At 32.1% G+C, this 27,360-nt stretch overlaps 2 protein-coding genes across 4 annotated transcripts in view; both read right to left on the bottom strand.

The window, feature by feature from the left end:
* The window catches only part of LOC140440360 (uncharacterized), a 40,595-nt gene extending 31,837 nt beyond the window's left edge, over nt 1-8,758 (bottom strand). For all 3 annotated transcript variants that reach the window (XM_072530814.1, XM_072530812.1, XM_072530815.1), the window contains exons 1-2: nt 8,470-8,758; nt 873-1,087 (exon numbers count right to left, since the gene is read on the bottom strand). In XM_072530814.1, the coding sequence (XP_072386915.1) occupies nt 873-1,087; nt 8,470-8,621 (367 nt within the window). In that variant the 5' untranslated portion in view covers nt 8,622-8,758. The remainder of the gene's footprint in view (nt 1-872; nt 1,088-8,469) is intronic.
* Nucleotides 8,759-9,561: 803 nt separating this feature from the next.
* Sfxn2 (sideroflexin 2) lies at nt 9,562-25,628 on the bottom strand. Its single transcript, XM_072530816.1, has 5 exons — nt 24,934-25,628; nt 21,460-21,658; nt 18,543-18,835; nt 18,322-18,369; nt 9,562-11,120 (listed from the first exon to the last, which is right to left on the bottom strand). Exons 1-5 carry the CDS (start codon nt 25,254-25,256, stop codon nt 11,009-11,011), a joined length of 975 nt encoding a protein of 324 aa, XP_072386917.1. The 5' UTR covers nt 25,257-25,628; the 3' UTR covers nt 9,562-11,008.
* Nucleotides 25,629-27,360: the final 1,732 nt, after the last annotated feature.

Raw genomic sequence — 27,360 nt, forward strand, 5'->3', positions numbered from 1 at the left:
AACCAGTCCTGGGAAGCAGTTCATCTAGTTATTCATTGCTAAAAGAACCCGTAAAGTCTGCAGTCACAGTATATAAAGAAAAAACCCAAAATTCATGTAAGTTTTTATTTTACTTTTGGTATTTTTGCAAAAGAAAATTACGAAATTCTGCAAAAGCAGAAATGTGTGCAGAAAATGTGCCCTTTGGAAAATATACAGTGGCCAGTAAAGTGTTTAAGGTGTAACAGAGGTTACTTTTTTATTTTTCTATATGTCCAGAAATGTAAAAATAAATGCATGTAATCAATGTAATGATAATAATGAATATGACCAATCTAAATTCTTAATTTTTTTATTCATTTTCATTTTTTATTTATTAAAAAAGTAAATAATAAGAAGTAATAAATAACATTTATTATTGAGAACTTTTTTTACTAGGTCATCGAGAGATAAAATTTTTATAAAGATATGTTTTAAAAGTATCATTTTGTAATGGACATTTCTGTTTTTGTAAAATATAATTTAATATGTCCATCCTGAATTTTTGACTTGGTAGTACTGTAAACGCCGCATTGGAAGATCCAACCTCGCGCATGTGGCATGTGCCGACTGTATCCAAAGAGGTGGACAGTGGCGTAATCATGCTTTTTATAAAATTAGCGGCACCAAACGGCCAAACGGTTAACGCTGCGTTACTGACAGAGTGGATAATTGTGTAAACAAGGCGCTCGGATCGAATCGTTGCGGATCGAATCGGATTTGTGCTGGATCTTCGTAATTACCGCCTACTGTATATGATTCGATATAGGGGCTGGACTTTCCGTCCATACAAATTGTAAAGCTTAAAATATTACAACCACCGTTTGAATATATTTAAAAAAACGCAAACTTACCTTTACATTTTGAACATAATACTTGTCGCGGTCTTAGCCTAACAGTCATTTTATTATTCTTGAATTTGCTACCCATCTGAACGTTCTTCTTTTTAGGGGCGTTAGGATCCATATATGCGAACCTTTGATTAACTGTATACAATGGATCATCGTCGGGCTTTTTTGACTTTACTGTGAATGCTGGATTTATTGTTTGAACACCGCAGGGAAGGTTTCTAAAAACAGGATTATTATTATATATACAGTGAGAACTCAATATGTCTTAAGTTGGTTATTCAGAATTATATCTGTATTTTTTAATTTGTTAATTTCCATAGATTCTAATAATAATAGCTTAATGCCTTTATATTGAATGTGACGAATTTGAAATTGATTATTAAAAGAATGATTATGATCTAGAAGATGAAGTGCGTAAGTAGAATTTGTTTTTTTATTATTGAAAGCCTTTTATGTTCTGCCATCTATTTGATAAAGTTTCTACCCGTTTGACCAATGTAAGTTTTTGGCAATCGCCACATTTAAGTTTGTATACACCCCTGTGTAAGTGCTCTTTCTTTTGGCTCTTGTTGTTTTTAATATATTTGCTTAAGTTATTAGTAGAAGAATCCATACTATTCAAATTTGACCAAAAATAAACAAAGAAGGAGCCACAGACACAACCTCAATCCTCTGGAAACTATAGAATTCGCCATTACGTACGGAATCAAAACGCGATGAAGCTCAGAAAGGACCGAAACAGGTCCAGCGAGCGATCAAGAGAGCGAGGAAAAGGTTTAGGTACCCGATGGAGCAAAATAGCCTTTAATCATTTGAAGTCGAATGGATTTAATAAAATAAGGAATATTTTTATTGGGCTGCTGCCCAATAAGATTAACAATGTTTACAATAGTTATATTCCAATATACTTATTTAAAAGAAATTTTCAATGTATATCTATCTAAAAAAATTTCAATATATTTGTGTGCTAATTAAAAATGCTTCTTCTTCTACTTCTTTTTATATAGATATGACTCTGTCTGTTTTTCAATGGGCCTCCATTAAGTTCGTTACCATCGTTTTCGTGGTCTTCCTACTTTACTCTTACTAGGATTTTATCCTAGGAGATCATGATGAATGCTTTGCTCTTTGTTTAACTGAGCACTGGAAAACAGAAGAACAACTGTGGGACTACAATGTGCGGAATTTTAAACTGATCTCTTCATATTGTAGAAGCAGTTCACAGGAGCATGGTGGCAGTGCGGTATACATCAAAGATACGTTTATTGCAAAAGCCCGGGAATATATTTCTAGTTTATCAGAAAGAACGGTGTTTGAGTGTTCCGCTGCAGAGGTGCGAATTAATAAGAAGAAGATCGTAATCCTACCCATCTACCGAACAGAAGACCCACAAGTCTTAATAAACAAATTAGATCAAATACTTTGTGATTTAGTTAACAAGGACTTCATCATTTTTCTGGCTGGTGATTTTAACTTAGATATGCTGCTTGAGGGTGCTAGGTGGCCAGACACATTAAAAATGTTTTTGAGCTCCTTTGATATTAAACCTTCCATCAAAGACTCTAGGCTTGATGTTTTGTTTACACTGTCTACCAATAATGTTGATTACACAGATATTTATAGAACAGAAAAACGCAAATACAATTCTTTACTCACTCAATCTCGAAAAAATTGTTATAAAGAACGAATTGAAAATAGCGAAAATAAAACTAAAATGGCTTGGCAATTGGTAAAAGAGATTAGGGTAATTCCAAAAATCAAGGTAATTTATGTTTGGAGGGTGACTCTCAGGTGCTTTCTAACGAAATAAATCAATTTATGGCAAATGCAGCGCCAGAAGCTGTAAAGAAAATAAAGCATGTAAAAAATTTTCAAATTAATATCGAACAAACTAATCATTGCATGTTTTTAACTCCCGTTTCAGAGAAAGAAATAAGTCACATAATAAATAACTTAAAAAAACAAGCATAGCTCTGGTTATGATAAAATATCAACCAACTTAATTAAATATGTTTCATCAGAGATTTATCTTCCTCTTTCTTTAAAAGTTAATGCTTCTTTCAGGCAAGGTAAATTTGCTCAAAGTTTAAAACTGGCAATTGTGAAGCCACTACATAAAAAAGGTGATGTTACTAAGATGGAGAACTATAGACCAATAAGCCTTCTTCCATCATTCTCAAAAATATTCGAAAAAGCAATATATTTCAGACTACAAAACTTTTTTACTACAAACAACTTATTTGGTGAAGATGAAAAGATGAAAACATTAGGTGCTTTTTTGGACCTATCTAAGGCTTTCGATAGCCCAGATCATGTTCTTTTATTACAAAAATTACATCTTTATGGAATACAGGAACCGGCATTAAAATCAATAAAATCATTTCTCACATATAGGGGTCGCAAAATGTATGCCTGGAGAAAAGGGGATGTAAGGTTTACTCTGATCCTATCAATTTAAAATTATGTATACCACAGGGGAGTGTTCTGGGGCCTTTTCTCTTTTTGGTCTACATAAACGACCTTCCAAATGCGGTGGTTAGTAGTTCCTCAAACCTTGTAAACTTCGCTGATAACTCAAATGTGCTTTTCTGGGAAAAAACTTTAGAAACACTCCTCACAGTGGCCGAGCAAATTCTAAGCAAGGCTGAACAGTGGTTCAGTGGAAATCAGTTATTGCTTAATACTTAAAACTGATAAGACAGTTTTTGTCTACTTTATCAGCCAGTCACGAGAACAGTTTCCAGATACAATTAATTTTCTATCACAAAACACGGAACATGCTAGATCAGTTAAATTTCTTGGTATTCATATTGACCAGAATCTGAATTGGGGGGAACAAATACAAAATACAACAAAATAACTGAATAGAGTGTTACTCATTAAGAGTGTTAAAGAGCTATCTAGACCAGGGGATTTTACTATCAGTATATTAGGCAAACTTTTATTCCATTATGCGAGCAGTAGATAGCTCAACTGTCTTTATAGTCCAAAAAAAGGCAGTCCGTGTGATCTTAGGATTGAAGGCGGGAGAATCCTGTAGAGGCCGATTCAAATTACTCAATATACTCACTTTCTCAGTCATCTATATATTTGAATGTATTATGTTCCTTTTCAAAAATTATTCTTTGTTTTGCCACCTGCTTCCCAATCATGAATATAATACAAGAAGTCTTAATTTGAATTTGCCACTTCACAGATTGTCTATAACAGAGAGAAGTCCTTTGAATGCGTGTGTTAAATTTTATAATAGTCTACCATCTGACATTCAACAGGAAACACACTATAGAGCTTTTAAAAGAAAGGTATTTCAACACCTAGTTGACATTGAGCCCTATACTGTGGCAGAGTACCTGGCTTATCCTTCTCCTTGATCAGCATATTTAATTTGTATTGTTAATATATTTTAAATGTGTGATGTTAATATATATTTTTTTAATCTGTAATTAATAATGTGACATTATTTGCTCAATTATGTTTAAAAATTTATGCAAATAAAAATTTACTCTACTCTACTCTAGTATTGCATCGTACGCATAGCAGATTATTTTAAGTTATTTTTCTCCCATTTGGTATCCTTTTTTAGTTCTTACTTTTTTTATTGTTTCATCCATAATCAGGTTGAACATTAGAGGACTCAGGGAATCTCCCTGTCTTATTCCATTGCCAGCTCCAATAGGGTCGGTTAGTTCTTCTTCTACTTTTACTTTTATTGTGTTATTTTGGTAGATATTTTCGATTATTCCTAGAGGTACTTCTCTTGCATACAGTAAGTGGATAACGTCTTTTAATTTGACCCGATCAAATGCCTTTGTAAGGTCCACGAAACATGGATATGCTGGTTTGTTGTATTCTAATGATTTCTCTTGCACTTGCCTCATTATAAATATAGCGTCGGTGCACGATCTTCCCGAACTAAAACCTTGTTGTTTTGCCTTTTAGTGCAAGAAAATCTAGATCTGGGTGAATATTTGCCCATCTTAGTGCTCGAAATAAAAAATTTTTATATGCCTAGTTGGTTATGTGAAGAGGAACATAAAAAGTTTGATTGAATCAGGTTCTACGAAGAGGTACATGCAGACTAACCTGCTCAAGCAGCTGAATACTCAAGACTGTAGAATTAATTATACCATAAAGCATCTTTGCATCTTTAATTAATCATCGGTCATACAATGACAGAATACCAAGTTGGGTTTAAATTTGATCATAATTTACTTGATTTAATTTGAATGGTCTATCCTGTTTATATGCTACATATTTATGTACAATATGAACAATACAGTATGAACAATAAAGTAATTTAATCGCTTCAATCTTCTGAAAATCTCTAGTGCATCTTTTTATAAAGCCAAGCACTAGCCATTATAAAGCCACAGAGAACATAGACCTGAATGAAATAAATAAGCAAATAGTAAGTGTTTTGAAATAATTAATAGTAAATGAATTAAAAGATACGATAAAATAAGTTGATAAACAAAAGACCTTATTGAAAAACAAAGGCAAGAAAGACACAGCAGAATACAGACAACATGCCACCACTAACAGTGATGTAACAAATATTCTAATAATTTCCACTCAGAGTTCAAAAGATATATCACAAATTACATCACCAGAAATTGAAATGGCATTAAGAGAAATGAAAAACAACAGAGCCACAGGAGATGACACTCATTATCATCATCATAAGTAATTAATGTTCATTAAAGGGTTGGTATAATTCAAAGTTATATATTTTGCACCACTGCTCTTGGTCATTTATAGCTTCAAATAATTTGTGAAGTACATCATACTCGAATATTCCCAAAAGTCTTTCATCCTTCTGCGTTAGAGTTCATATTTCTGTCCCATATGTGAAGACTGATCTCATCAGTGTTGTTATATTACAAAATATTATAATATATTTTATATTGAAGATAACACTGTGGGAATATTAAAGGAGGACAAAATTATTTTTCATTCTAAAGACCTATATCATAGATGTTACAAACAGGATACTACAGGCTGTGTGATGAAAGAAAAAGAATCATGGCCAATATGTACTATCCTTACTAAATACCTTGTATATTAATTTTTTTATATTGAGCTTTACTTTATAATGAGTTTTAAAAGACTTTTCTTTATCTTTCCTAACAAGAGAGATATCAAACTATGAAAAAATTACTGAATTATCTGTATATATGACATAGAGCAACTGTTTGTCAAAATTTAGTTTATTATATAATGAAAATGTGGTTTAAAATGTAAATCACTTTAAACTTCATATCCCCACATAACTTTTACCATTTCATATTCATGAGAATTCAAATTTTTCTAGTCTTCCTCATCACTTGTATTTAATAAGATGTATTATATATTTCTCTATAGAAATATTGCCACAATTACCTACCAGTAGGCTTACAAGTTTAAGAAGAACTCACTGATTTACAGATGATACAAAAATTGATGAAAGAGTGGGTTGGGAACAAAGATATCCTAGTTTGTTGAGCAATTATATAAAACAAACAAAACTTTGCCCATTACTTACTATGTTATTTAAATGAAGTTGAAATATTTAAAAATACCCTAAAAATTATATTTTCACAACTAAAGCCTTCATTAATAATTTAATTAATTTAATTAATAAGGCCAGCTTGCACTAGAGGCTATTAGGCGAAATGAAGATGTAACGATCAGAAAAATTTTCAACCGAAGAGAACCAGTGGGAAGACGAGCTAGAGGAAGAGCAAAACTTAGGTATCAAGATAACATAGAGGATGATCTAAAATCCATTGGAGTTAAAGCATGGAGAAGAGTTGCCAGAGACAGGGGCGAATGGAAGATTGTTCTGAAGAAGACTTTAGCTCATAACCAGCTGTAATGCCACTGATGATGATGATGCACTAGAGGCTTGCAGCCGGTAATGTCTACCATTTTTCTACACTTTTATCATCATACAAGCTAAGTAATTGTCTAACCAATAAAAATAGGAATAGATGGGAAATTATATTCTCATAGAGTCTATGTAGCATCAGTGTAATTGCTGATTTTTATCTCATAGAAGCTCTTTTACCTTGTTTTCTTAATTACTTAATTGGATATTTTCTATCAGTCTTGTCAGTTTGAGACAGATACAACATTGTTGTTGAGCAAAACATTGTACACTGTTTATATAAACACATATTATTTCCATTTTTGTTTTGTTCGCATCACTTTCTAATTGTTGATGAGCCTGTCAGGCCTCACCCATATAGTAGTTCATACAATGTAATTTTATTTTGCCTATCCGTTGGAGGCTTAATCTTTCATAATTACCTTTGACTGGTATAATCTGAACAAAAGTGTCTATTTTAAACAGCCAAAAATTTTACATTGTTTGCTTATGTTTCGTATCTTAACTTCCTCCTATGATTTCCCCTCTTTTTATCTCATATAATCTACTATCATTCACTTTTTTATTTTAATTTCAAAACCTATCCCTAATTTTCAGTTTTGTTCAAATGTAATGAAATTATTTAATACTTTTTACTATAGGCTAGCAACCATACATTCTGAATTTGGTTTTGAATCTATTTTCTTTTGGCATGTTTTCACAGTGAAAACACTTTCTTGTTTGGTAAGTCTTATCTACAATAGGAAGACAAAAATTCAAGACACAGGAACAGATTGTCAGATGGGAAGACAATGAAAAAATAACCATTAAAAATAATGTCCAAAAATTGACCAAAATATGAACTATGAACTATAATGAAAAAACAAACCAGGAGGAAAAGTTCCAAAAGCTGCCAAATATATAAGGGTAAACAACTTAGTAATCTATATCCTAAGAAATGTAGGTATAATACAGAAATTATTTTCAGCAATAGTATTATTCTGGCTCCAAGTCAACTACAAAGTAAGATTCTAAAATACTTTGGTACAAAAACTATAAACTTTTGTACAATTATATTTGCACTGTTTGCAGTTATTTAAAATGTTTTGTTTTGGAAGAGAGACCCCCAAAATATAATATTAATACACCAAAAATTCCTTGTAAATGGCAATTTTAGACAATTTCTTAATCTTTTGTAGTTAGAATTTCATTTCTACAACAAAACAAGTTTGTGGAAAACAATTCTCAAATTTGACTACTGTTTCAACAAAAACTACACCTACATTTTTATTTTTCTATTTAGTTACCAAATCATGCTTAAAAGTAAGGTGGGATTCTTTGAATATCTCAAATACGCCTAAAATATCCATTATATTCCCCTTTTTATGGACAGCATGTAGGATAATTATATAAATATGTTGTCCATATGAAACTGTTGAGGGTGTTGGCTACTATATGCTGATATCATATTTGTCTAATATATTGTTTAAAACGCAAAACGCCATAACTGCAGTAACTGCGTATTGTACTAATTTCCATTTTGCTATATTTAAACGAACTTCTAGAAAAATCTGGACATGGGGGCCCTTCTAAAAATTGCTCACTTTGCATGCAAATATTGGACAAAATAATCGTTACCTACACAAATAGCTACTTTTCCCTAAAGGTACTCACTATAATGGTTCGTATACACAATTTATACAAAAATTTAAACAAAGGTATTATAGTATTAGATCGTGTACTTGTTTAGCTCACCTTTTCGTAGAATCGAGTAGGACCCCTTTAAAGATCTGCACACCAAACTCATACGTTACAACTAAAATATCTGGTAACACTTCATCGACAAATACGGATATGTTTGTCTTTTTTAATAATTTTAGGTCTTTTACAGTTTCAGGGGTCGCCATGTTTGTTAACAAAAGGGTATGCAGATAGCAAAAATTAATACAAAAAGGTATCTGCTTTATTAACTGTAAAACATTAGTAATCGGTTATGGTTAATATTTTCAATAAGTGGGAGTGTTAACAAAAAATAATAGTTTCTTAGAAATTAGATATTTATTAAAAATCCAAAATTAAAAAATTGACAGATGACAGCGTAAAATTAGTTATTTTGGGGATTTTTTCTATTGAAAAGTCACTGACATGACTATTTAGGCATTTTCGGATATATCTGACATTTAATACACGTAAATAAATAAGCAGTTTTAACGGAAATTAGCTGTTAAAATTTAAATAATTTTATAGTAACTGATTGCTTTCTTCCGTTTATTGCAGTTAAATTTCTAATTTGTGTCTAAAAGTTGAGATAAATAAAATTAAAAATAACGAAATTGGTTTATAGGACCAGTAATACACTAAAATAATTAAAATGTTTAAAGAAGGCCAATTTATGTATCAAATATCACGAATCCTTTAAAATATAAAGCTTTATTTTAAGAAAATCACATCTCGATTATAATAAATAAAGAAAATACTTACATTTATACGGGAAAACATTTTTCTCCTTAGCGATAGTCGTAAGAGTTTTTTTATCCTGCTATCACTCGTAATTTTTGTATATTTTGACTTAATAAAATAGGATGAAGAATTACATTGTGACAGTAGTTTAATTAGATTTTTATATGTTTTGCTTACTTACTTTATATGTTTACTGAATCTAGATTTTGTTTTCTGGGAGGCATTTTGTTTGTCTTATATTGAAGAGGACTTTCCTTTTTCTTACATTTATTTCTTGAGCTCTAGCGATACGATTAGTTTTTATGAATTGTTTTTTTTTATAGCTTTAACAATATTTTTATTGTTAAAATATTTATGAGATCTTCAAGTGAAGAAAAATAAAACAAATTTTGGTGCTTTCAAAAATATATTTGTGACACAAATATAACAAAAATTATTGCATAAAATATCACTTAAAACAGTGGCTTAGAAGCGATGTAAATTATATAAAAAGCTCTTAAAAATCAACCAAAAACGTTGTACTATGGATATTATTACTTTTGAATGAGGTCAGAAAAGATGTCATACATATATGTCAAACATAGAACGTCAATTTACGTCTAATAATAAATTATGAGTATAAAAAACATTTTCCATCCAAATTAAGACATTTGGGGAAGCCACAAACCTTGTACAAATTAAGTATTGCAAAAGCAATATACGTTACATACATAATACAGACTGTACAATTTTTGTTGCAAAAATCATCCAAAACTAGAAAACTTTTAACTATTTCTATCAGATGGCGCTTCTTCTTTAGTTTTTAGTTGAAGTTTTCAATTAAGCTATTTCCCTTCCAGATTATGAAAGTTCCCTTTTCATTTTTAAGTGCCATACTGGTGTGTAAAAGTAATAATAATTATTTACCTAGTTTCGTCTGACTTTTGTAAACAAAAATTTCAATAAATAAGATAACTGACTCGTTATCAATTACGTATACTTTCAGGTGAAAGTCATACCAGTTTTATATAACTATTCTCACTACAAAGACAGAAAGTTTTGTTCTTATTTTTCATTAGAATATTTTTAATTTGACAGATTTGTCAATAAATAATTTTTCTTAATAAACGCATAATTTAGTTCCCACTCTACAATGACTCAATAAAATATTCATGCATTTGGCTTCAAATTGTGTTCATGCTGTGGCTTCACAGTGCTGTTCCCTCTTGACGTGTCTATAAGAGCTCGAGCAATGAGTCGAATCAAAAGAACCACTACAATAGAAGTGGATTATTATAGAATCATTACTTTACAGGAATATTGTACATTTTTATGGCTGAGTGAAACAGTTTATACAGAAATTGATTAATATTTAATCCTTAGACGCTATGCTGCACTATATATGAGTCGATATATTATTGAGCCTCGGGATCCGATGATTTTGTGAACCGGATTCGTTCATGCGGAGGGCCGAATTATTTTTCGATCCGAGTCACTTATGGGAACAAAGTAACTGTATGAACACCTCTATTATGTCGTATAATAATTTTAAATCTGCGTTGGGAATCTAAGAAATATCATTGGTGTATCATTTTGTCACTACAAGCAACAAAAACTACCCAAATTTACGCTGAAAAATCTGTCAAATCATTTATATCCAAGAACAAACCTTTCTGTTAAACCTAAAACGACTACAGTGGCGTATCTGATAATCTTCTATTTTTAGCGGAAGAACTACTGCATTCAACGAATACTTGTACTATTTCTTGAAAATTATTACTTATTCTTTGTTCTATTGTAGCCTACGGAGAAAATAAAAATATGACCTGAACGATACGCCAATGAGGAAAAGGATTTAGAGACCCTTGTTGAAGTAAAGCATTTCAGGGACTTTGTCGCCGCAGTTCTGTTTTATTTTTTCGTAATGCTCCGGTTCTAGCCAAGCTATCGTTGAGGTTTTGATTGAACTGTAAAAGATAAAAATAAAAAATTAAATTGACGTAACAGAAATATCATTGTACCGTTCGCGTCATAAAAAACTGGTACAACTCTTATAACCAAAAATCGTATTTTTTAAGTTGTGTACGCTGGTCTTGTCACATGTGTCATTCTAATTTCTAGGGCACTGTTGCCAGTTCAACGAAAATATTATATGAAACCAGCTAAAAGCAAGGCTGTGCGACAGACCGCCAGTTTTGAGTATACTAAAAACTAAAACATTATCGAACATTCTCTATCAGTCACATTTATGTAAACATGCATCCTAAAAAATTCTCCTATTACTATTGTAATTTTCCATAATCTCAATTAAGTACCCACACATTGATTTGTGTTTTATTATAATTTATGAAAATATTTCAATTCAAAAATAATGATAGATAATCTAGACATAACTTTAAATTATTATAATAAAACATTACAGTGAGATATTGGATTGTAACTGTCACGTTTTGAAAAGCGTTTTTTCGTCCCGGATATTTTATAGTTTATAATACGCAGGATAAAGTATAATGTTAGTTTTTTACATTTATTGTTCTTGTAATAAATAATAATTTAATTTTGGTAGTGTGCCTGTTACTAAACTTATTGACACAAAATACAACTCGTGTTCGGTAGGTAATTGAAGTATAAAATTACAGTTTATGCATTCCAATGTTCCCTGTGCCAATACCCTAGGTTTAAAGATTCTTCAAACATTTTGGATATTAGCTCAACCCTACCTCTGGTTATTAAATTTATTAGATACGGTTTTTTGTTGTTAATGATAAAAATATTACCTATCTAAAAACTTTGTACATTTTTGAAAGTTATTTTTTATATATTTAGATTTTGTGCAATCTCGTTATCTGTGATGGCAACAACGAATTGATTCACGGACCATTGTGTCCAGTCTGAACACAGGTTTACATTGGGAAAAAAAAGTGTACCAGTTTTATATGACGGGAATATATGTACGAGGGTAAAGTGAGAAGTTGTCGGGTTAGTATTTAAGTTATATTTATTATTTTTATTGTTAGTGGTTATTTACTATTTTATTACTTGGTAATAGGGCAAAATTCTTCTAATAATTTAGTCTTATCTGCCTTCTTCATATTGACAATTCTGACATTTATTTATACAGTTACACTTCTTTGAGATCAACTTTATTCAACACTAACTTTACAATACTTTAATATATATATATATATATATATATATATATATATATATATATATATATATATATCTATATATATATATATATATATATATATATATATATATATATATATATATATATTGTTATGATATGTAAAATCGAGAAAAATATTGGTTTGTTTAAAAATATTTCAAAGTTCAAAAACATTAAAATAATTCAGATAAGTAGGATAATATCCAACAAACATTTCTAAGAAGGAAAGTTATTGAATTCTTGGATTACCTGTACTAAACAAAATGTAAGCTTTGCATAAATTATTTCTTTGTTATACTTGAGTGACCCGCATAATTTTAAGTGAAATCCAAAGACAATTGAACCACATTAATGCAGTGATTAGAGACAAATAAAAGAGATTTTAGAAAGAGGTTTTTGTTAGTTTTAAGAATTATAGAAAATATTATTTGTAAATAAGTTTTAGGAAATTTTATAATTATAGGTAAAAATTTGTTTGTTATCGAAATGAAAAAATGGGGGAATTGTGACGAGTTTTGATTGGCGGAGATTGAAAAAGGTGGGATAAGTATGTAGGAAAAAGTTTAGCGAGATTGAGGAGAGAGAAAGGAGAATCAGTTGGTTTTCCAAGTCTGTAAGACGAACAGTGATTGTTCTCTGCCGGTTCCCGAAATGTAGCAAGCAGTAGTGTGGAATGTTAGTGAGTTTTTGTGGAGTTAGTGTATCTGACAGAAGCTGAAGCAGCAAAATATTGTAAGTCATATTTCTCTACTTATATTCCAAGAGTCACTGTTCAGGCCAACGAGAGATTCAGTTTATCGTAAAGAGAAGATATTCCAAGAGTCATTTTTCACTCGGGCCAACGAGAGATTCAGTTTATCGAGAGGAGAAAGGCTATCATAATTTGAATGATTTGTGCTTTTGAAGGAGATCATTAAGGACGATATACTTGCAACAATCTGTTGTAAGATTGCTGATTACATAGGGAGCGGTTGAGAGGAGATAATATAGTCTACAAGGAACAAGGATTTGGACCACTCATCATCAGAGAGAGATATTTTGTTTTTTGCAGTTTTTTTTCTTTTATTGATAACACAATTTTACACTCAATTTAGAAAGGATATAAATATTTTAATTAGGAGAGTTAGAATAGTTTGGGATTTTGAGATTTCAATTAATATTGTTTGTACCATTAATTTTGATTGTTCACGTACGGAGAACAAAATTTTGAGAATCATTATATGAGATTTGTTTATTGAAAACTTTTGAGTGTGAATTATTTCATTATTTTTATTTCAATATATAGTGTTAAATCATATGTGTTTTTTATTATTCCGGTATTAGTGGACAATAGATTTTTGACATGTGACAAGACATGTGACTGCAAGTCAACTTCAACATGACTTAGCCGAGACTTCCGTCCGGCTCGCGGAGATAAGAATACGGCCGGGGTCAGAAAGCCCTGCCTGTCGTAAGAGGCGACTAATGGGTAGGAATAGGGAGGTGGAGAGCCGTCGTTCGAGGTGTCGGGTTGGTAGAAACGCACACGGTCGCTTCGGCGACACGGTCACCGGTCTACATTCCTAGTATCCGAGACGAGACTCTCGTGGGACCACTCTACTCCCATTCCAAAAGAGCCTGGTGAGGTTGAACGAGCTGGGCCCGTAAATACCTCTCCTGACCTCGGTCAGGAGGGGTGTGGATATACCTCTCCTGACGGCGGTCAGGAGTGGTGTAGGTGTCCCAGCACGTACCCGCCGGGAGATCCAAGAGTGGTAGAGGAGAGATCCTCGGCGGCGACCTGTCTACGTGTGAGGTGGAAATTCCTCCGCCTGCCGAACCTGCCCGCCCGTAGTGTGGGAGTAACGGGTAGGCAAGGTACTCACAACACAGGTACTACGGGGAAGGTGGAGCCCCCACGGGTCGCGTGTAGTAGACGTGTCGTGGTAACCCCACGGGGTACCCCCACGGGGGGATCCACGGGACGTTTTTGGTACGCGCCGCGTGGCACCTTCACTTTGGTGTCGGACTCGTAGGGGCAGAGGTTTCACTAAGAGCGTATGCCGAAAGGCCAGGAAGCTCAGGGTCCGGCAAAGTCATTACTTGGAGGGCACGCCATTTAGCAATGACTTAGCCGAGACTCGAAATGTACGTGTGTCTTCAAAAACTGTTAGGCACATCTTAAGACAGTCTGGAATTAGGGCTAGAGTAGCTGCCACTGCCCCGAGACTTACAATGGAACACCGTATAGCACGTCTAACATTTGCAAGAGAGCATGTAAACTGGAATATCGACGACTGGGGTAACATACTCTTTACGGATGAGCCAAGATTTTGTTTATACACTTCGGATCGAAGAATTCCAGTTTATAGACGAGATGGCGAGCGTTATTTTCAATGGAACCTAAGACCGGCGACAAACTTTGGAGGAGGATCTATTATGCTCTGGAGCGGAATATCTCTTGGGGGTCAAACCGAATTGGTACAGCTAGATGGAGGATCCTTAACTGCTGATAGGTACATTAGAGAAATTTTGGAGATGCATGTTGTTCCTTACGCCTAATTTATTGGTAATGACTTTATTTTAATGCATGACAATGCACGCCCACACGTCGCAAGAATCGTTACCGAGTACCTTCAAGAGGTAAATTTACAAGTTTTGAATTGGCCAGCGCACAGCCCGGACTTAAATCCAATAGAACTTGTTTGGGACCATCTTTACAGAAGGGTGAGATCTGGTAATGTGACGCCAGCTAATCTTCAGGACCTGCAACCGACTGGTTGTTAACCGTAGAATGGGATAATATCGATCAAGATTATCTAAGAAGATTAATTGGGGGTAATCCACAACGTTGTCTAGATGTTATAAGAGCTAGAGGAGGCAATACGTCTAACTAAATTATCATTACTTTTGATTTTTATTTTTTTTTATTCAATGCTGTTTGTGCGCTTTCTTCTAATTTTTGAAATAAATTAAATAAAACCTTTATTTTTCGTACATTTTACATTTTTCTTTTAATATTTGTTACGTACTTAAAAAACCAAAAAAAAAACAACAGTAAAAAATCCATGTTTTAAATTATTTTTAATACAAAATTTGCAGTTTCACAGGTGATCCGATACTTTTTTGGCGGAGTGTATAAGCATAGAAAAACCGAACACATAGAAGCGACATAGCGGTCCAAAAGCGTGTACCATTTTTGTATACGCATGCCCGATTCTGGTTGTATTACTGTCAAAAACACGTGCTTATTCTTTAATTCTGGTTGTTTTCGATAGTCCGTAGGCATCTATGGTAAATACTCGACACAACAAGTGCATTTGACCATTTATATAATTTATTTATAGTTAAAAGGTTATAGTTATAGTTTATAGTTAAATATATAAGTTTATAGTTATAGTTTATAGTTAAAAGTTTAATTTATATTTAAAATGGCTGGATATATTTGTGCGATTCGCGGATGTTCATCTGTGACAGGAAAAGGAATAAGTTTATTTAGATTTCCTAAGAATAATAACAGGTAATTACTATTGCTTTGTAATTATTATTAGTTATTACTAATTACATAATAGTATTGGTTTGACTTTCGAACAGTAAGCCGACGCCGACGTGTGTGTCCGAGCTATAAAAAAATAAACTTTGGTCTGCCAAGGGATACCTAGTTCAAACTGAAAACATTAAATTTGGTGACAGTGCTATTTCTTTTATTGAAAGACGCAAGTCTCCGAAGGCTCAGGTCATAAAATCAACAGATGGTGGCCAAATGTCGGCGCGCTCGAAGACAACAATACGAATATAGTATTTTTAAGAAATAAAAATATATAGAGGGTTTTATACACGGGAATATTTGATTTAAGAGCGTAGGCGCAAAATTTGGGGCAAATGTTTTTTAAATGTATTCATTTTTTTCGAATCCTGAAAAAACTAATAAGTATTTTTGAAAAATTTAAACGCAGAATGAAAGACCACATTATTACTGAGGGCCAAAAGTCCCCGAAAACTTTTATAATGTTTATTTTAATAAGTTACAGGGGTGAAAAAAAAAGAGAAAATTTAGTGTGATTTTTAATTTCAAATATCTCATTCAAAAAAACTTTTTGTTTATTCTAAGGGACTTTCGGCCCTCGGTAATAATGCAATCTTTCATTCTGTGTTTAAATTTTACAAAAATATTTGTTAGTTTTCTCAGGATTCCAAAAAAATGTTAAAAAGCATTGGCCTGAAATTTTGCGTCTACGCTCTTAAACGAAACAAAGAAATTACTAAAATGCTCAAACTAAAAATTGTTGGAAACATAATTAGACCGATAATTGGGAAAATCTTAAAATTCCAACAGAACAAGACTTCAAAATTGCAAAAACATGGTTGCAAATAAACAAACTTACATTAAATTATGAAAAAACTAAATAGGTACTCATCTACTTTTTGCTATATACAAAAGTTGTCTGCCAATTTTTAATTCGTTAAATATAAATAAAAAAGATCAAATATATGGATCGAAATACATAAAATATTTAGGAGTTTTAAATGGGAATTACAAATAAAAAATATTAAAACTTTATTTGTTGTATATCTCAATATTTAGTGACACTTTTGTGACTTCATCAGGAGAAAACTGAAAATTTATTAAGATTAGATATTGACAAAAGTTAAATATTTCATTATTTACAATATACTTAGAATATACTAATACCATAGAATAACAGTGCTAATACTCTTATAATTGTAAGTAATAAAGTATTATTTATAAATACAGAAAATGTTCTTTGTTTAAAATTTGTTCTGTTAAAAATTTATAGTGCCAAAGTGTGGATAGAAGCTTGCAGACGAGAAGATTTGTTATTCAAAATGGATTCACTTTTTTCTCTTTAAGTTTACATGTGATTTAATTGTTTCGTTTAAGAGATTGTCAAGAAATATATCACATATTTTTTTAAATTCATCGACACTATAAAACTCTGTTTTGGACTTAAGTGAAAAGATTGTTTTGTATATTCGAAGACTTTAGTGTAGAGTGAAGAGTGTATAGTGTATAGTGTTTGTGTTTAAATAGAATAGTACAATGTTTTGTTATATCAACAATTATTTTTATTTTTTTTTTATAGAATTTTATTTGGTTTTGTTTTATACTATTTAAGTGTTTTGTTCATTTTATTTAATGGGACAATATGGCTCTTGGCGAACACCCATTCAAAAAAAGTAACGCGCCACAAGACATACCTCTGGGGTGGTGTGGAAACTGTCTTAAAATTTGTTTTAAAAAAATTTCATTGTGTAACTCTTTAAGGACGGGACACGTCAAAAGACGTTTTAGCGTAACTTCCACGACAGCCGGGTGGCATCAGTAAATTACCTTTTGTAAATAAAAAATAATTACACCATTAAGAATGTCAACAAAAGTCGGCCCTGCAGGTAACTATTTAGTGCAATATTTCATATTTATTGAAAGTCAACATAAATGCTCAATTTGATTTAAGAGCGTAGGCGCAAAATTTCGGGCCAATTCTTTTTAAATGCAATCATTTTTTTGAAAAATTTAAATACAGAATGAAAGATTACATTATTACCGAGGGCCGAAAGTCCCTTAGAATAAACAAAAAGTTTTTTTGAATGAGATATTTCAAATTAAAAATCACACTAAATTTTCTCTTTTTTTTTTTCACCCCTGTAACTTATTAAAATAAACATTATAGAAGTTTTCAGGGACTTTCAGCCCTCAGTAATAATGTAGTCTTTCACTCTCCGTTTAAATTTTTCAAAAATACTTATTAGTTTTTTCAGGATTCGGAAAAAATGAATGCATTTAAAAAACATTGGCCCGAAATTTTGCGCCTACGCTCGAAGAATTTATATTGTGCGATATGCCCACTGACTATTAATTTTCTGGTTGTTAGCTGTCATTGGCGGCTTGGCCACGTAACTTCAAAGAACTGTCGCTTCTCTGTGTTGGGTTGTTCTCTGGTATAAGTATAATTGAATATTTTTGAAGGAATAAAAGTAAAAATAAAAATACTCACCATCTTTGTGGGAAGAGAGCACAAGCAGCTGGTACCATGAAGGTTAAGCTAAAAACAAACGTTTTGCTGTAAAATATTGAAAAGTGCACAAATCCAAACAATTTTTAAATAGAGATGGGTGAATCGGTTCCGATACAGTTCATTGAATCCAAAGTTATTTTTTTTTCTAAGAGTTTACTAGTAAAACTGTAAGTTTCTTAAAAAATAAAACAAATACTTACAAACAACCAACGCCCATAACTTGAATAGGTCCATGTAGGAACGTAATCCTCTGCATAAATTTAAACTTCTCTGCTCTTTCCATGATTATGGGCAGAATACACATGCCAGGTGCGCACATAACTATCCTAGAGAAAACTACTTGGGAGATGCCTTTCGCTGCCGCTACCTTTGATTGGCCGACGATTTTGCCGTTTTCGTCGGAGCAGTCGATGCCGTAGATGATCTCGTTTTGTCTCATGAGCGGAATATTCACGCAATTGGCGGCTGCCACTGCAGCAAACGGTACATATCTCTGCAAAATATAAGTACAATAAACACTCCTTCACAACAAAGACGGATTCATGGAATGTGGGGAAATAAGAAATCGCTAAAAACGACAGATTTGAACATCGCTACATTTAATGTAAGACTCATGAACAGAGACAAAAAAATCTATTAGCTAGAAGAAGAAAAAACTTGAATTGGGTCATTAAGTTTTATGAGAGTGGTCTTCGATACTAAAATTAGGCAAAAACTTACACAACAGAATTACGTCAAGACAGTCGAGATAAAATGAAGCTTTGGTGAACTTCCTAAAAAGTAACAAATACTATGCTATGGAGACTTTTGTAAGAAAAACCTGCAAAGACAATGATACCCTAGACCTAGACGAAAGAATCCATAACAAAATAAAAACTGTATAATAAAATTTCCTCGTTGGATGACTAATGACCTAAAATCATTAATATTTAGGAAAAAAATTGCTCACAAGATATATAAACAAACAAATTCTTGGGACGATTATCTACTTTTCTCTTCCTTGAGAACCAAATGCAAAGAACTAAGCAGGTCATGTCATGAAATTTATATAAGTCAAACTGAATCTAGAATTAGTTCAAACGTAAAGCACTTTTGGAATTTTGTTAACAGCAAACGCAAAAATAATGGTATACCAAACACAATGTTTTTTGGAAACACAATGCTTAATAATGGTGCGGATATCGTTAATAGCTTCGCGCAATGCTTTCAAAATATTTACAGAGCAAATGATGATGATTTAATACATGTATGCATCTTAGAGTATGAGAAAACAGTGAGTCTAAATTCTTGTAATGTATCTATTGAAATCATATTTGAAAAATTAGCCAATTTGGACATTTATAAGGGCTCAGGGCCAGATGGAATTCCACCCATACTATTAAAAAAATGTAGATGTACTTTAACCCATCTGTTTTCTCATTCACTTGATTCAGGTATTTGTCCAAGTTTGTGGAAATCTAGTTTTATTGTTCCTATTCATAAATCAGGTGACAGGAGTAACATAGCTAACTACAGACCAATAAGCATTCTTTCTTCTATTCCTAAAATACTAGAGAGTATAATATGTGACTCTATTAAAACACCTTTATGCAATGTACTAATTGAGGAGCAACATGGTTTTCTTTCAGGTAGATCAACTTCGACAAATCTTTTACTTTTCAGGCAATACATATCTGATGCTTTGGAAAGGAGACTACAGGTGGATGCTATTTATACAGATTTCTCCAAAGCATTTGACACTGTGAATCATAAATTGTTGTGTAACAAGCTTAAAACTATTGGATTTACAGGCAATCTGTATAACTGGTTATGTAGTTACCTAACTAGCAGAATACAACTTGTTAAAATTAAACACTTTCAATCTAGTGAGATCTCCGTAACATCTGGTGTTCCACAAGGAAGCCACTTAGGGCCTTTCCTTTTTAATATATTTGTTAATGACATTAAATCTCAAATTAACTCTAAATTTTTGCTATTTGCTGATGATTTAAAAATGTATAGAATTGTCGAAGACGTCTCAGATTGTGAAAAACTCCAAATTGATATTAACAAAATTATGGCATGGTGCAATTGGAACCAAATGAGCATTAATGTTGGAAAATGTCACTTTATTAGTTTCTGTAGAAGAATTAACAACCTCTCTTATAATTACAAATTAGCTGAAGAACCACTGAAGGCTGTCTCAACTGTAAGAGATCTAGGTGTTCAATTAGATTCCAAACTAAATTTTGGCGCTCATTTTGATTATGTGAATAACCAGGCATTTAAAATGTTAGGCTTCATTATTAGAACCTCTAGATGTTTGCATAACATTAATTCCATCAGACTGATTTACATTTCCCTAGTAAGATCTGTTCTTGAGTATTGCTCAGTCGTTTGGTCACCCACTTATGAAGTCCATATAGCCAAGCTTGAAAAAGTCCAAAATAAATTCATTAGGTACTTAAGTTTTAAATTACACAAACCTTTAAGCGACCATTCCTACTCAGAAATTAGAAATACATTAAACCTTCCTAGGCTATCTTCCAGACGGATGTATGCTGATGTTTTGTTTCTTCATAAACTACTGAATTCAAAAATTAATTGCAATGATCTACTGTCTCTAATCGACTTTAATGTTCCCTCTAGAGTTACTAGAACATCTCATAATTTTGCAATTAAATTTCATCGCTCTAATTTTGGTAGGCATTCTCCACTGAGTAGAATCATTCTAAATGGAAATAGAATAGACTTTGATTTGTTGCTGTGCGCTTCGGAAAATGTCTGTAGAATGTGTTTAAAAAAAATTTTGTAATTTTATGTGATTTGTATTTGCTATGTGCTTTATATAGTTTTAATATTCGTTTTTTTTTTCTATATGGCTGCATCGCCAATTATTTTCATACATATTTGCTATATCTTTGTAATTATTGTATCACTAGATAATACTTGTAATACTTTGTGTATATATTGAATTGGGTGGTATCCCGTTAATAAATAAATAAATAAAAAACTGGAGAAAGTCTAAAAATAAAGATCAGAGCAACAAAAGGAGATTCGATTTCCCGCGCAAACAACTTTGGACGTTTTAGTTGTTTATTTCTCAGTAAATTTATATTCAGAACAATATTAACATACCTGTATAAAAGGATTAGCCATCTTGCCCCAATACTGCTTGCAGCCCAACGCTGTGATCATAGCTGATGAAGTTGCTGAGGCATAGGCGACCACTAGTTGCGTTGTGGTAGTAGGAGACTTGGCGTTCCGGTTCGTATAGTTGACTAGAGCGTTGAAGGATTGATTTACCCATTGCCAGAAGACCACAGCAAATGGAGTCCTTACATCAAAATAAGGTATTGTTAGAAGAGGTTGGACCGGTTGAGCCTCCATTTCCACTTTGACGGCACAAGCCCCGCCCACTGACGTCACAAGCCCCGCCCACTGATGCCCACAGCATTAAGTCAGCGTCTAGTCAGCGACAAGTTAGCGTTGTCAGCGGCAAGTTGGCGTTGTCGGCATCAAATCAGCGTGGGCGTCAGTCGGGCTTGTGACGTCAGAGTGGAAGTGGAGGGGTTGGGTTCAACCGGCCCAACCTCTGCTATTGTTTTTAGAACTATATAGAAAGAAAAAAAAGTCTTAAATTACTTTTAGGGAACAAGCTTTTTTCCATTAAAGCAATGTAAGTTTCACAAATGGTGTTTTGTAATGAAGCTTTATTTTGCTTATTTATAGGTCGTGATTTGTAATTATTTCTTCCAGAAATCATCACACAATGACACTCTACTATTAATTGAGCTTCAGAGTCTATCAAAATCCAAACACACAAAGATTTGGAACTGAGCTTTTTAAAAGACAAAACCTCCTCTCAGGAACACCAAAAATTCCAAATTCAGATGAAATAATTCCAGATCATGGCCTATAAACCAGAATGTTTTATTACAATACTGCAACATCATTTAGAAATAAATTCCGAAATAATATTTGTTATTTAGAAAACTATGGTTTTTTTAACTGTGTGATTACTATGTTAAGTAAATGCAGTGGACAAAAATATAACAATTTATTTGGATCACCGCCATAAAGATGGTGCATACAAAAACCATTCATATTTTCAGTTTTGATGCCAAAAGATTTTATATTGTTCTATTTTTATTTTTTTAACAAATGCAGATATATGTTATACTAATATATTACTTAAAATATGGCATACATTTTACTAAGGAATTTGTAAAAATTTCCAAAGAGTTAGGTGACTTTAAGATGGTGATTTATTCACAAAAAATGAGTTATCTTTAGAAACAAGTGATTCAAAAAATTAAAATTTTTGAGACACCAAAATAATATTTATGAAAATCTTTTAATAAAACGACATTTGATTTACTCTCAGGTATATGAGACTGGAATACTAGTTTTGATGACTTAAATATTAATATCTCAGTAAATAATTTTTATGAAGTCTCTAAAGCAACATCACTTTATGTTCTGAAAAAAAACATAAAAATCTTCAAAATTTCCTTGTTTGTTTTCTCCAGAATTAAAAAAACTTAGAATAAGTCTGTTCATGCTGGATTCAAACATACTCAGTCAGCAGCCGATTATAACATATTTTCAGATCTTAGAACACAATGCAAAGCATTAACAGATAGATGTTTCAGATGTATATCGCCAACATTGAAGACCTGATTCAAAACAATTTTCACAAGATTCAAGATTCTGTTGACATTCCATTTATGCAATTGTCACTTTCTGATGAGTCTATAAATGGTTTCAAGGATAAACTGAGTTATGGTCCTGATAATATTCCTACATATTTCTTAAAAAGATGTATCTACAGTTTATCTAAACCTTTACATGCAGTATTTAATATATCGTTGAGACAGCATATCTTCTCTAGTAAGTAATGTGACAGTTATATAACTCAGTATCTAAAAAACAGTAATAGAAACAATATAAAAAATTATAGGATTGTTGTTAGGTTAATGGCCATCCCTAAACTTTTTGAACTGATTCTAAACAAATATCTCACTTAGCATTGTAGAAATTTCTTGATTAATGAGCAATATGGATTTAGGCAAGGTAAATTTATATCTACAAATCTTGTTTTGCATCATGACTACATTGTCAAGGCTTTCAAGGGTGGGTACAAAGTGTACTCCATTTATAATAATTTCTCAAACGCCTTTGACACAGTAATCCATTCTTAGCACATCTTTATGCGAATTCTCTCAAGATGTTTGGCTTTTCTGAGTGGCTTCTTTCATTGTTAAGTAGTTATCTTAAAAGTTGAGTTTGTTTTTATAAAGGGTTCACTCACAATTCTTATCTTGGCCAGTTCAGGGGTCCCACAAGGTTCACATTTGAATAAAGATAAGTGTTTTCTTATATCCTTTAGAAAATCTAAAAATAATGTGTTTGACTATCTCATTAATAAAAGCCTTCTCTTAAGAGTGACTAAAATAAGAGATTTGGGAGTATTATTTGATAGTTTCTTGTCATTTATCTGTCACATCAACAATTTGTCAAATAAAGCATACCGCAATCTAGGTTTTATCACAAGAAATTCTCAAGATAAAATAAAATAAACCAATTTGTTAATTAACCAATTAGCTTTGGAACAAATTCATATGACAAGATATTTAAGACAAGACTCTGTTGTCCTATAAGACCCATTTATTGCAGTATATTTATGGGAAAAAGTGTGTTGTAAAATATTTAACATAATCATTTTTATTTTAGTGCTTTCCAGTTTTATTTTTCGTGGCTGTATTTTCCAGTTTTTTTAATTAACATGAATTATAATGTTTACAGTGAAGATCCCAAACTGTTATTCACTGTATAAAACGAAATTGAAGTACTGAATAAATGTCAGGCTGTATAGACAATAGAAAATGTACAAGTGATCATAAAACTATTGTTTAGAGCTTAGCAACAAGAAGTACTAAGTCAAAACGTTATTCAAATATTTCTGGAAATTTATCACAAATTGTGAAATGAACTAATTGTACCTCATGATTTAATCTTGCTGCCTCATTAACTCATAATTTAAACATTATTTTAAATTTAGACCTTTTAAAATAGCTCATTTTTAACTTTAACTCAAAAAAGGCAGTTTTCAAAGTAGAAAACACCTCAAAGGATAAAAAATTTGCTTAAAACCATTTCACATAAACTTAGCATATTAGAATTTAGCATTAACTTGATATTTTTATGGTTATTAAGGAAATGGGGCCTAAAAACAAATATTTTTGTTACATCTTCCCTCAAAATTTAAAACTAAGATCCTAAATGTTAATATCAAATATCTGAAAGTAAATCTCATAACTTGTCATTATTTATCACATTATTGAAAAGAATCAAATAAAAGAAACTTTTGTATTTAAAAATAAAAAAAAAACAAGACTCTTTTAAGCCCACTTATGGTCAAAAATTGGTTCCTGTTCTTTATTGGTCCCTTTTTGGAACAATTATGTAAAATTAGTGACCTGTAAGTGCAATAATTTGTCAATGTGAGGAAATTGCAGATCTAAAACTAGAAAATGGTTACACAATGTCCTATGTTATAAGAGAACTTATTTATGGATTATGTTCTAAATATAAAATGTTATTAATTACCTGTACCACTGCAACATGGCTCCTGTGATTGCCATACCTCCAGGTACTTGGAAAGACATCCTTCCGAAGACATTCTGCTTTTCGCCACTATCGGGATGGAAAGCACTCTCATATAACTTCTTTGCGTAGATGATTTGTTCCTTCGTCGTCCCAGGCGGTTCCAGACCTTTTCTGTATTTCTCGACCAGCAATTTAGCGTTGTCCAACGTTTCTTCGCTCTCGATGCATGTTCTAGGATCTGTAACCCACAAGAAGTGCTTAAAACGTCCTACGAATGTATTTTGATCCCAGAGAGGCTCGTCGATCTTGATTCTTTCGGTCATTTTGATGAAAATGCTGTATCGGAATTTAACGTATAACCTTTCTCACTGTTAACCGCCAATTACGAAAAACTTTTCCAGCGGGTCGTACAAAGTGCACTCATTAAAACCCCACACGATTTTTAAAACATTTTGATAAAATTAAATTCACGAAAATATTTACTAAAATATGTTTCCTTTAATAAACGATAAACATTTTAATAACTATTTTGCCGGTTGCTCAATGAAAAGTAGTTAACTTTAAAAGGTTTCTTGTGTATTTATGTATTAAACTTATAATTAAAACAGACTCCGAATCCCGATATAAAAAACAAAAAAATCATATGAGATTTTCAGATAAAAATAAATTAACCTTGAATATTTTTGGGAAAAAATATAGGTAATCTACTGTAGTGGCTAGTCACCCGAGTGTAGTGCAAGTTTTCGATTGTTCAGAAATGAACATCTTGTACTTCATTGAAGAAAATAATTTTGATTCGTAGTGATAAAACACAACGTAATTTAAACTGTTGGTTTATATATTTATATATGATGCATAAATATTCTTTATTGTTCTGCAATTGTAGGAAATGAACTTTAACACAAGTGTACCGATCGTGCAAGGAGCGCATTTGAATGCAAAACACTGCATCATAAGCTGGGTTGTATTTTAAAGTTTTCAATCTAAACAACCGATTATAAAAATGTGTAATTATGGGTTTTAATTATAACGGACTAATATATGGAAATTTAGACAGAATTATGTTAATGATGTAACACAAACTGGTGTATAATGACATGAGGACAATACACGTAACCACCTGTTCAATATGTATTTTTGAACCATCCAATAAAAGTTCTGTATGATCGATAATGAATGATCTGATAAAGATACCTCGTGATACATATTTTTTGCCAGACTTTCTGCCTAATACAATGTCATTGGTATTATTTGAAGTAGATAATTATATGCATGAACCACTTGACTACCTATATAATATTGCAGAATTGAAGACCTTGGGACCAGAAGGGGACATGCCACAAAAGATTATTTTGGAGAAAACGTCATTTTAAACTTATTTTCAAATCCTGAAATCCAAATTTTACATTGTTCTCGGAAGTAAGGTCCACAATCGTTTGGAAATATGTTATTAAATACACAATAAAAGTAACAAAAATTTTTATTGAACGGTTTTTGAGTTTTTGAACATTTTTTGAAAAAATATGAGGCTTATCCCCTTTTGAACAAAAAAATATATTCTAAAAAATGAACATAAAATGCAACAATGAAATAATATATTCAGTTGTCAATATTTTCAATATCCGAAAAGTCGTCGAAATGTTCAATATATTCCAGTGATTCATTATCAGTACCTGGTAGAATCTGTTGGCAGGCACCAATTTCTTCATAAAATTTTAGGAAAGCTGGCGGAATAAACTGTAACAGCTGGGAAATATTTTTTTTTCTATTTAGTGGAATAGGTTCACTGTATTTTGATTTCAAATCACTGGAAAGTAAAATTGACTTCCTCATACCTTTCTTTCCAATATTAACTGCCTTATAGTCTTCATTTATAAGATGTTTTATATACATTATGTTAGGTTGTTCAGATGAAAACTTGAGGCTTGATATTTTGGAAAAGTTAACTTTTTTCTTGTCATCTGTATGGCTTTTTTTCGTAATTTCGCTTTGGAGTTCTTTAAAAGAAAAAAAGTCGGATTGTTTCAATACAATTACCTCAAAGCAGTTTTTTCTTTTACATTTTCTCACTGCTTCGTACCAATCGTCTGGAGTATACACTTGTTTTAATCGATGACGCTTATACTTTTCAATTACTGCGAAGTCACGGTCACATGGTAATCTCGTATGCCCTACTACCAAGTATTTGTGCTCAATAGAAGTGAAAATGCCTTCTATAGTAAGTTGTTGCCATAAACAAATTAGAGACCAATTTTTGTTTTGGCCGCTGCAGTTATCTGTATACACTATAAATTTATTAGCAGTGGGTCTATTAGTTCGAAAATGTTTATATAAAATGCTGGCAATTTCATCGCTACCTCGCTTGGCAATGTTTTCTGGCCACATGTACATGAAGGCCTTTCCACTAATACAGTCATGGATGCCGAG

The sequence above is a fragment of the Diabrotica undecimpunctata genome, chromosome 4 (genome assembly GCF_040954645.1).
Source record: "Diabrotica undecimpunctata isolate CICGRU chromosome 4, icDiaUnde3, whole genome shotgun sequence".
Taxonomy (NCBI): Eukaryota; Metazoa; Arthropoda; class Insecta; order Coleoptera; family Chrysomelidae; genus Diabrotica; species Diabrotica undecimpunctata.